The following is an 11,175-nucleotide window of genomic DNA, read 5'->3' as shown; positions in this document are numbered from 1 at the left end:
TCTCTGAAGGGAGTGGTAGGAAACTTGGGCACGTATCCAGGCCGGGGTCTCAGGATGACGTGAGAATCACCGGGCCCGAATTCTAGGCACGTTTCGTCGACCGAAAATGCATGCAGATCCCCTACCCTCTTCAGGGAAGCCAATGCAACCAGAAGAACCGTCTTAAGAGACATTAGTTTCAGGTCGACTGATTGCAAAGGCTCAAAGGGATGACCCCGGAGAGCTGTGAGAACCAGGGTCAAATCCCAAGAGGGTACGGAGGAAGGGCGAGGAGGATTCAGTCTCCTGGCCCCCCTCAGGAACCTGACGATCAGATCGTGTTTCCCCAGGGACTTACCCTTAACTGTGTGGTGATGTGCAGCGATAGCAGCGACATACACCTTCAGGGTGGAGGGAGACAGCCTTCGCTCCAACCCTTCTTGCAGGAAGGAAAGCACGGATCCGACCGAACATGATCGGGGGTCCTCTCGGCGAGAGGCGCACCATTCGACGAACAGGTTCCACTTCAACGCGTAGAGACTCCTAGTGGAAGGAGCTCTAGCGGAAGTGATGGTGTCTACGACCGCTTTCGGGAGATCACTCAGAACCTCCGCATCCCGTCCAGGGACCACACGTGGAGGTTCCATAGATCGGGACGCGGGTGCCACAGGGTGTCCCGTCTCTGAGTCAGGAGGTCCTTCCTCAGAGGAATCGGCCAGAGAGGGGCTGTCGCGAGGAGAATGAGGTCTGAGAACCAGGTCCGAGTGGGCCAGTACGGAGCCATTAACAGAACCTGCTCCCCGTCCTCCCTGACCTTGCACAAGAGTTGTGCGAGAAGGCTCACTGGGGGAAACGCATATTTGCGCAGACCCGGGGGCCAGCTGTGTGCCAGGGCATCTGTGCGAGCGTGCCACCGGTCAGGGAATAAAACCACTGGCAGTGGGCAGTTTCTGGGGAGGCAAACAGGTCTACCTGAGCCTCGCCGAAATGCTGCCAAATCAGCTGGACCGCCTGGGGGTGGAGCCACCACTCGCCCGCAAGTGGATGCTGTCGTGACAGCTCGTCGGCTGCACGGTTGAGCACACCTGGGACATGAGTGGCCCGAAGGGACCTCAGATACTTCTGACTCCACAACAAGAGATGGCGGGCGAGTTGCGACATGCGACGGGAGCATAGACCACCTTGACGGTTGATGTACGCAACAGCCGCAGTGCTGTCTGAGCGGACTAGAACGTGCTTGCCTGACAACAGCTTCTTGAAGCGGGCCAGCGCAAGACGTACCGCTAGCAACTCGAGGCAATTGATATGCCAATGCAGCTGAGGCCCCGTCCAAAGACCTGCCACTGCATGCCCGTTGTACGTGGCCCCCCATCCCATGGCAGAGGCTGTGGAGACCACAGCGTGCCTGGACACTTGTTCGAGGGGTACTCCGGCCCGCAGGAACGAAGGGTCCGACCACCGGACAAGGGTGCGACGGCAGCTCGGTGTCACGGGGACACGGAGCGTGCCGCACTGCCACGCCCATCTTGGGACCTGGCCGCGGAGCCAGTGTTGAAGCGGTCTCATATGAAGCAATCCGAGCGGCGTGACTGCGGCTGCAGATGCCATATGCCCCAGGAGCCTCTGAAAATCAAAAAGCGAACTCAGGCAGTTCAACACCGACTGGACGCGCGCCTCGGTGAGACACGCAGTCCGTGCAACCAAGTCTAGCTCGAGACCGAGATAAGAGATCCTCTGCCCGGGGGCGAGTTTGCTCTTGTCCCAGTTGACCCGAAGACCCAACCGGCTGAGGTGAGCTAAAATCATGTCCCTGTGTTCGCACAACTGCTCTCGCGAGCTGGCCAGGATCAGCCAGTCGTCGAGATAGTTGAGAATGTCCAACGACACCTGAGTGAAGTGGACACCCCTGAAAACCGGGGGACGCCGGGCGAACTGAATCGCATAGCCGAGTCTGATAGTGCGAATGAGTCAGCGGGACGGGCTGGGAAGCGTGATCCACGCCTCCAGACTCTGAGCCAGCGGGACCAAAGGCACCACAGACGCACCGGGGGTGGGGCAGCGAGGCAGAGAGGGACCCGACTCGGGCGGCTTGGGAGCGGCCCGGAGTGGGGTCGGACTCTGCGAGGCAGCAGTGTGCATTGGAGACGGCGCACGGGACGCGGTCTGCGCCATCACACTGCCGCCTGCTGCCGAATGGGGAGGGAGCTGCCAGCGGCGAGGCGGGGCCTGGCACACTGGCAGACACACCTTGTTGTGACCTGGAGTTTGAGGAAACTGCTCTTTTTGTGAAAAAGTGGGTACCGCTGGACTCCGGAGAGCCAGCGGCGGTGGACAGACAAACACAAATTCCCCCCGGCCCTCCTCCGGGGGTGGGAGAGATGGTGGAAAACTCTCCCGAAGAGAAAGATCCTTCCCCTCCAGGTTGCCCGTCTCAGGGCCGTGACTTCTTTTTACGCTTGCCACCTGGCTTAGCTGAGACGGGCTGGGCACCACGCCCGCGACCGGCACCCTGCTGTCTGGCTGGTGTAGGCTGCTGCTTTGCCGTCTTAGCAGGGGTGGAGGACGATGCAGGCGGGCGCCCTCGGCGACGAGCAGGCTGAGGTTGGGCCACAGGCGGCTGGGTGGAGGCAGCAGCGGACCGCCGTGGCATGACATGACTGATGGCCTCAGCCTGCTTCTGTGCAGCGGAGAACTGTTGGGCGAAGCTCTCCACCGCGTCGCCGAATAGGCCGACCGGGGACACGGGGGAATTTAGGAACCTTTGCTTATCGGCATCCCGCATGTCCGCCAAGGTCAGCCAGAGATGGCGTTGCTGGACTACCAAGGTAGTCATCGCATGACCAACAGCGCGTGCTGTCACCTTCGTCTGGTAGACCTGCAAAAGCGCCATGGAATGCAGGGCAGAGGCAGCCTGCCCACAGGAACTGTAAGCTTTCTCAGTCAGACCGGCTGAGAATTTACAGGCCCGGGACGGGAGACGCGGCTCACCACGCCAGCCAGTGGCCATTGGACACAGCTGCATCGCAACAGACTGCTCGACTGGCGGGATCCTCGCGTACCCCCTGGCTGCCCCGCCATCCAGGGAGGTGAAGGCGGACGCGGGGCCAGGCCTCGAACGAACACTATACGGTGTTTGCCAAGACCTGGTCACCTCGTCATGCACTTCCGGGAAGAAAGGCATTGGGGCGGGACGCTGGGTTTGGCCAGCGCGACCCCCCCCCCAAGTACCAATCATCCAACCGAGATGGGCCAGGACAGGGTGGAGGGTTCCACTCGAGCCCGACGCACAAGGCGGCCCGGGAGAGCACAGCCATCAACTCAGGATCCGACTCGGGCCACGCTACCGTCCCGGAGGGCGGCAGCGCGTCCGGGTCTTCCCCCGAGGACTCTGGCTCACCTTCCGATGCTGTGATCGACATCCGATCCGCTGCCGGCGCACCAAAGGTAACGGCTGGACAGTCCGAAGAGGGCCCAGCGGAAACCAACGGCGGCAAGATGGGTTGCGGTGCTGCTGAGGCGGCAGGGGCCCGAGGACCGTTTCCGCTCGGCGGGGAAGCCCTGACCGTTATCCTCAGGTCGCCCTTCCTATACAGCGCCGTACCGTCATTCCGGTTCCCGGGGCCGGAAAAAGCGGTCGTACGCGGCATAGGAGAGGGGACCCCCGCTTCCTGAGACTTCAGGAAGGAGAGCCTCGACCTCAGCACCGCGATGGTCATGTTCCCGCAATGGGAACATGAACCATCCACAAAAGCTGCTTCAGCGTGCTGAACGCCCAAACACGAGATGCAGCGATTGTGCCCATCAGCAGGGACCAGGGAACGACCGCACCCAGTAACGCACAGACGAAATGACATACTGTCAGGGTTCGTCTGTAAAGCTCTTTTAGAAGGGGAAGTCAACTCACTCTTGCTGAAGCACCCAGGGAGCGACGCGATGTGTCAGGTACACCACTCCCTGACACACCGAGGAACCGGCCCAAATCGCTACACACAGACACTCTTTGTGTTGCTGTGAAAACAGCAGTTTTAGAGCTTATAGCTCAGCTCCTCGGAAACTCGCGACCTCGCTGAACGTGCCTTCTTCACCAGCACTGTAAGCTCGCTGCAAATCCTCTTCTGAGGCAATGTTTTAGAACAAAACAAAACGAAGAAAGGAGTCTTCTGAACAGGACACCAGAGAATGGCTCCGAAGCGAAAGACAGAGTGCGATTGCATCTGCTTCCTATTTATATACACCTGTCGGGGGAGGTGCGCATTATGCAAATATCGCACGCCAATTCCATTGGCTTGTTTTAGTTTACACGAAGATGATAGGGCTCTCTAAGCGATATCCCAATTCGTCGGTCACTACTGACGTACGTCGAACGTGACCGACTGAAAGGGAACTCCATGTTATCTCTGAATACTGAAGCCTGATCGATTCACCTCAGTGCTCCTGCACAGACAAAATGGGTGGGGCCAACTGCCTATTTAAGTCGTGCTGAAAGTCATTTTTGGCAGGCAAGCTACACAAAATAAAATTTTATTTTAATTTACATATTTTACATAAAAAACAATTTCATGCATTCTGACTTATTTACACTGTTAAAGAGTTGGATTCTCATGCTAAACATGGCATAAGTTTCAAAATACGAGTTGGATGTATGACGCAGTAATTCCGTGCTAAAAATACTCTTCCAAATCCTCATGAATTCGGGGTCTTTTTTACAAGTACGTGACATCAGAATGGTCGGAATTCCCCAAAGTCATCGGCAGCGCTGCACAGATCACACGACTGCATGAAATCAACAATATTGCCAAAGAAGTGTGTTTTTGGTTGCGAGGGACAGATAACCTTCAGCTTCCCAAAGAACCCAGTGGAGCTGAGAGTTTTGTTCTCACGCATTACATTGATGCGCTCTCGATATTTGTTATCAAAATAACCATAGAAACTGATTGTTTGCAATCACTTTTTTATTGGTTAAAACGAATAGAGAATATCATGTGTTTTTCCATGGCTGCTCGAGCCCTCAGGATCAGTGCTGGTTTTACAGATCGTTTGAAACTGAAAGATGGAGCGGCCACAGCGATAATGATCCCGGTCATGAGTCGGAACAGCAGGTGTGAGTAAAATTGCTTCAAATGTCTTGTCTTTTGTTGGCAATAGGCACCAAGTGCATATAATGTAAACAATACAAACGTAGCAAATTCATAAATTCATTATTCACTATATCCTATATTTATTATAATGATTTAAAAGTTATCCATGGATAATGCAATGGTGTATTGTGTGTGTTTAAATTTAGCTGACCATTGATAGCTTGCAGACGATCTCTACACAAAAGCTGCGCGTTCCCGTGACGGCTCGTCATCTCCGCTCACAGGACACGCCTCCAGGCACTCGGCTGTTTTCGGAAAGACTCGGTAGGGGAGAGTGGGGTGATTTGTGCTGGGGGGGAAGTAGTTCCACCCATTGTTTCTGGAAAACCATAGAAGAAATTGGTCATGTGACCACATCATTTTGAAAAGCCATCCATTTTACTCATCCTCCAATGAAGAGAGACACATGGCATGAGAGGAAAGCACATTTTAGCTCAAAAAAATGTTTTTTTTCCTTTCAAAGTAAAATTTCTATGATCAAGGTTTTTTGATTGTAGTGTCTGAACAATTATAAACAAATTTGAAAACATTTCACACATGTGTTAGGCTACACAATGAGTCTATACAGTTAGCATGATGTTAGCTCTTAACTGCTGGATCATGCTAGTTTTTCAAACTTGTGGGTCTGGGGTGATGTGCCAGTGGCACAACACCCCCACTTATGATTATTTTCAACATATTATTAATTTGTAATTGCACATTGTACTCTTACATTTTAGCAGTTAAACCATGTGACATTCTTGATTTTAGACCAAAACCCATCATGCCACGCACTTATAAAAACGCACTTTCTGAAGATGAAAAGTATGAAATTGTCCAATGTTGTGCAAAAGGCATGAAAACAACTAATATTGTGTGAAAACTGAATGGAGATTATCAAATTATCATAAGATTTGTGAGTGATTTAGAGCTCAGCAGAATTCGGTCAGATAAAGGCTTATTAATGAAAGTTCAAAGTTTAAATTGTATTAAAATGGCATCTATAAAAAAAAGCCAGTGCTGAGGAGCAGAAAGATCTTTCTTCCTCTCCATATTGCATGAGAACTGTGACTCTAAGTAATTATTATTATAAAATTATTTTTCTGAGATTGATACCAGTTATCTAAAAAAACATGGATAAATAAACAAACAAACATTTTCTTAGAAAAACTAAAATCTGAATGTTTATTCTACTGAAATCTTACTGATATGTCACTTGTGATGTGAATGTGATGTATTCTTTTATACAACAGTTCTGTCTGGTTCTCGAATCTGATTGGCTGATAGCCATGCGATATTTCAGTGATAACAGCACTCCTACTGCCTTTTCACCATTTGTATCACTCCGCTTGAAGTGACCGTCATGGCGGCCGATCAAATCAACCGTAATTTTTACAAATACTACTCCTTGTACCACAAACTGTAGTTTTAATAGTTTTTTAGGCGAGAATGTAGTTGTTTAGACCTGAAATATGTGACTCATATTTAACAACAGCGCCTATTTTACAATTTGTTTTGGCGTTTTCGGAGATGCGAGCTCGAGTGCGTCAGCGGCCGTTCAGTGCTTCTGTAACCACAGAGAACAGCTTCATCTCGGCCAGTGCCTCGGGGATTTGCCGCTGGCTCTTATAGTGGTTAAACTCGAGACATAATTCAATTTGAGTACATAGAACGGGCAATCTTTGGTCTTATTAATCTATTATTTGTTCCAGAGCAAGTCGAATTGTGCTATATTGAATTTGATAATAATAAACGTTACGTTACATCCTTATATAGCACATTGGCTACAACTAGACGGGACATATCAGACTCTTCTTCGCTTCAAATATGTAAAACATTAAACTTTATAAACATATGTTTTTTTGAGTAAAGAAAACGCTTTACAATTTTTTTTTTTCAAACATCAGATCTTTTATTTACCTTTGCATTGCACAGAGATGACCAAACTGCGTGCGCACTTCATTCAGGAGGTGAGGCAGATTAATTAGGCTTGATTGACAGTTTGAGGATCCAATGGAGTTAAGAGGTTTTGTTACACGCTCTTTAAAATCCTTTTCATTCGTTAAATATTTGTAAAACCCACATACATAAATGGTGACCTATTTTTTTTAATAACTAGTGCTTTATGTTTGTTTGACTGAACTGTACAATTGTGCTTATATGTTGTTCAATAAATATTTATTTTATATAAATATGTCAATTAAGTATTATTGGATTTAGTGAACACATTAATACGCCATTAGATGGCGGCAACACTTTACAGGAGAATGAGTCAGTGAGTCACAAGAGACTTTTAAATTGAAAGGAACTTTGCAAAAGGAAGTTGTTTTAGCGCTGTGGTGTTATGGATGGAAAAAGACAAATACAAAGATCGCTTACCTCAGCGGACATTCAAACGAACTTGTATAAAGGATGTAATATTGTGGACATCGTCTTGATGAATGAATGTAATGCAATATGCCAGACACAGGTAATAGCCTACTCTCTCTCTCTCTCTCTCTCTCTCTCTATTACTGTACAAAATTCAATGTGTTTCAATGAAGCGACTCAACGTTCCTTCGTTACTAGTTCTAAAGTGACATTTTTGAATTAGTAATGGAGGCTTGGTCCAACTGTTAATTGAGATTTGAATCCGTGGCGGAAGGAAGTAGTGCTGCACAAAAGAGGGTTTTAAAGACACTCCGTTGTTGTTCTTATTTATTTACACACTCGTGCCGTCGAACTGTTGTATAAACGCAATATCACACTCGTAGCCGTGCGATATGGCTGTATATCAGCACGCTGTGATTCGTCCGTAGGCACGAGGCCGCAGGTAATCAAACAGCCATATCGCACGGCTACTCGTGTGATATTGCTCATATATGTTACATAATTGACAGACAGCGTTCTATGTATGTCAACAGGCATCTATTGCCAAAGCCTTTTTGCCTGAAATGATTCACAAATATCATGTATTGTGTATTTAAGTTTTTTGTGTTTTCCCAAAAACTACAAAATATGACTTATTCCAACAGTTTAATAGGGTGACAGTATCTAAATAAACCTTAAATGAGTAATTTTGTATTGAATTTGTCTTGCTTTCATATAGCATTACAGTTCATAACATTAAATTGTTCTGTTTTACTTTAGAAATGACTGGCACAATTTACCCCAATGTATTCTCCCCAAAGGGACAACTTACCCTGCACCACAGGCAAGTTGTGCCACAAGACCACTTTTTTCCCAAAAGCTATATTTCTGAAACAATGTGAACAACTATGTATCTTTTATAAATATGATAAATATTTCTGGCGATATGAAGGATGCAATTCTACTCTTTAGGTACTTAAGTTTAAAGGGATAGTTCACCCAAAAATGAAAATTTGATGTTTATCTGCTTACCCCCAGGGCATCCAAGATGTAGATGACTTTTTTTCTTCAGTCGAACGCAAATTATGATTTTTAACTGCAACCACTGCCGTATGTCAGTCAAATAATAGCAGTGATTGGGAACTTGAACAATAAGAGTCGAAAAAACTTCCATAGACAAATCCAAATTAAACCCTGCGGCTCGTGACGACACATTGATGTCCTAAGACACGAAACGATCGGTTTGTGCGAGAAACCGAACAGTATTTATATCATTTTTTACCTCTAATACACCACTATGTCCAACTTCGTTCAGCTTCCGGTTAGTGAGGTCTGATCGCGCTCTGACAACGGCAGTGATGTCTCGCGCTCATTGAAGTATATGGGCGAGACATCACTTCCGTCATCACAACGCGTTTTTTGACCTCACTAACAGGAAGCTGGACATAGTGGTGTATTAGAGGTAAAAAATTATATAAATACTGTTCGGTTTCTCGCACAAACCGATCGTTTCGTGTCTTAGGACATTAATGTGTCGTCACGAGCCGCAGGTTTTAATTTTGATTTGTCTAAGCAATTATTTTTTATTGTTATAGTTGAAGTTCCCATCTACTGCTATTATTTGACTGACATACGGCAGCGGTTGCAGTTAAAAATCATAATTTGCGTTCGACTGAAGAAAAAAAGTCACCTACATCTTGGATGCACTGGGGGTAAGCAGATAAACATCAAATTTTCATTTTTGGGTGAACTATCCCTTTAACATGAGATTGGCCGAAACTGTGTGTGATACCCCCCTTTAAATGTTATGGTTTTTTTTTAATGTAAATTAAAATGTATGTACTTTAGCAAATTCACCAATTCACCAAATCCCTCATGCCTACTGACCTCTATAAATGATTAATGGAGTCAGATAGTTCAAACTCGTGGTTTACGAAAAATGAAGCTTAAATATTTGTAGTCCAAAGTCTCTCTGACTGTTACAAATGTTGTGTTTCTGTGACCATGATCCATAATCGCACAGAACAGCAAAGATGAAGCTGGTAATAAGCGTTGTTGTGTTGATGTGTGTTGGAGCCACACAGGCTCAGGGTACAATTACTCTAACATTAGACATCCTTAGTGAAATCCAGAAGATTAAGACCATAGAGGAAAGGTTAAATGCTCTGGAACTAAAGAGCAAGATTGAAGGTACTGTACAACGTTTATTATTATCATTATTATTATTAATATTAGTTTTTTTTTTTTTTTTAACTGACTGATCACATGGGAGACACCAATTTATTTCTTTGAGCAGAAAGATTGATGGAACTATTATATAGTTTAGAGTGTTTTTAATAAATGTAGCACTGACTACAAAGCTGAAATGAAGGAAACATACTTAAGTTCAAATAAGAACATTACTTACGAGTTATTGTTATTTTTACCTACTTTATCATTTTCTTTTTTGCAGAAAAGATGAAAGTGGCTTTTTCAGCCTCACAGTCAGATGTAGGGTATATTGGCCCTCAGAGTGAAGCAAAAACTCTTGTATATGAAAATGTATTTACTAACATTGGAAATGCTTATGACTCCATTACAGGTATCATAACTGCACATTCTAAACACAGTTTTACCAGATCATCTTTTTTGTCAACTTTTCTAAGAGCCTAGGTTTTTATGGTTATCAACAGGGATCTTCACTGCACCAGTAAAAGGAGTTTATTTCTTCATATTTGTGGTCTTCAATGCTGCTGCTCCTGAGAGTGGTGTGAGACTGCTAAAGAATGACAAGTTGGTGGTGGCAGCAACAGATAACCCACCTGAACCACTCACCGAGGACACGGCCTGTAACTCTGTCACTCTCCTTTTGGAGAAAGGGGATCAGATTCGTCTTCAGCTCATAGAGAATCGTCGGATCTACACAGATAGCTTGAACCGGAACACCTTCAGCGGACACCTTCTGTTTACTGTGTGAACGTCTGTTGCCGGTTGCTTAGACTAAACTGCTTAGTAGTCTTAAAAGTAGTCATGTAATTTTTTAATTCAGTGACATACAGTAAAAGGTCTAAATAGAATCAGAATGAGCCCTAATTAATTACTAGTTGGTCAAACTAGTTTAGACACAGTTAGGCCAACTGGTGGAATTTTGGCTCAAATGCAGTTTTATTTAAGATACAAAAAATAAAATCAATCAAGTAAAAAAACCTTTTTTTCCCTGAAGCTGTAAAGAAAATTGGCAAGACAATCAAAAGTGACAAAAAGACAAGAAAGTTGTAAATTGGCTACAATCCTTCAAATGTAGCACCATTTCTCTTATTGAACACTATAACGGTTTGTAGACACTTCCATTCTATATGTAATGGTTTTTTATTTATTTATTATTTTTTTAATTGACCATAACTAACATTTCATTTCCTTGCTGGCCTAACATTTAACATTTGAGAACAAAAAATACCAACTATTAACCAAGGTTTGTGTGTCTATACTTAAGACACTGGCTAGACAGTTATCTAAATATAATAGCCCCATGACATACTGAGTAATCAATGAACCAATAACCTCATGATAAACTCTTTTCATGCCATGTATCTATCCTATTTAAATGATTCTCTTTAATGGTGGGATTCTCTGTGCTTGAAGGTCCTCTCCAGCTGTGATTAAAGCATATTCAAAGGCATTGTCTGGAGTCTGTCTGTATAATTCTTAGGCATCTTATGCAGTCAAAATACTAGCAATTTCTAGTTTTAGG

The 11,175-nt window shown here is 45.7% G+C and overlaps 1 protein-coding gene across 1 annotated transcript; it reads left to right on the top strand.

Annotated features, from left to right (window-relative positions):
- Positions 1-9,205: 9,205 nt before the first annotated feature.
- LOC137033616 (adiponectin-like) lies at positions 9,206-11,128 on the top strand. The gene is made up of 3 exons (XM_067405691.1): positions 9,206-9,635; positions 9,898-10,026; positions 10,118-11,128. The coding sequence occupies exons 1-3, from the start codon at positions 9,479-9,481 to the stop codon at positions 10,399-10,401; spliced, it is 570 nt and encodes a 189-aa protein (XP_067261792.1). The 5' UTR covers positions 9,206-9,478; the 3' UTR covers positions 10,402-11,128.
- The last annotated feature ends 47 nt before the right edge of the window (positions 11,129-11,175 follow it).

Source organism: Chanodichthys erythropterus, chromosome 13 (assembly GCF_024489055.1).
Source record: "Chanodichthys erythropterus isolate Z2021 chromosome 13, ASM2448905v1, whole genome shotgun sequence".
In the NCBI taxonomy this organism is placed as follows: domain Eukaryota; kingdom Metazoa; phylum Chordata; class Actinopteri; order Cypriniformes; family Xenocyprididae; genus Chanodichthys; species Chanodichthys erythropterus.
The sequence above is the reverse complement of the archived record's forward strand: the minus strand, read 5'-3'. Positions and strand labels throughout refer to the sequence as shown.

Excerpts from the sequence above, each read along its gene's own strand:
- LOC137033616 (XM_067405691.1), top strand. The coding sequence starts at position 9,479 with ATGAAGCTGGTAATAAGCGTTGTTGTGTTGATGTGTGTTGGAGCCACA. Across the intron at positions 9,636-9,897 it reads ACTAAAGAGCAAGATTGAAG|AAAAGATGAAAGTGGCTTTT; the intron begins GTACTGTACAAC and ends TCTTTTTTGCAG. Across the intron at positions 10,027-10,117 it reads TGCTTATGACTCCATTACAG|GGATCTTCACTGCACCAGTA; the intron begins GTATCATAACTG and ends GGTTATCAACAG.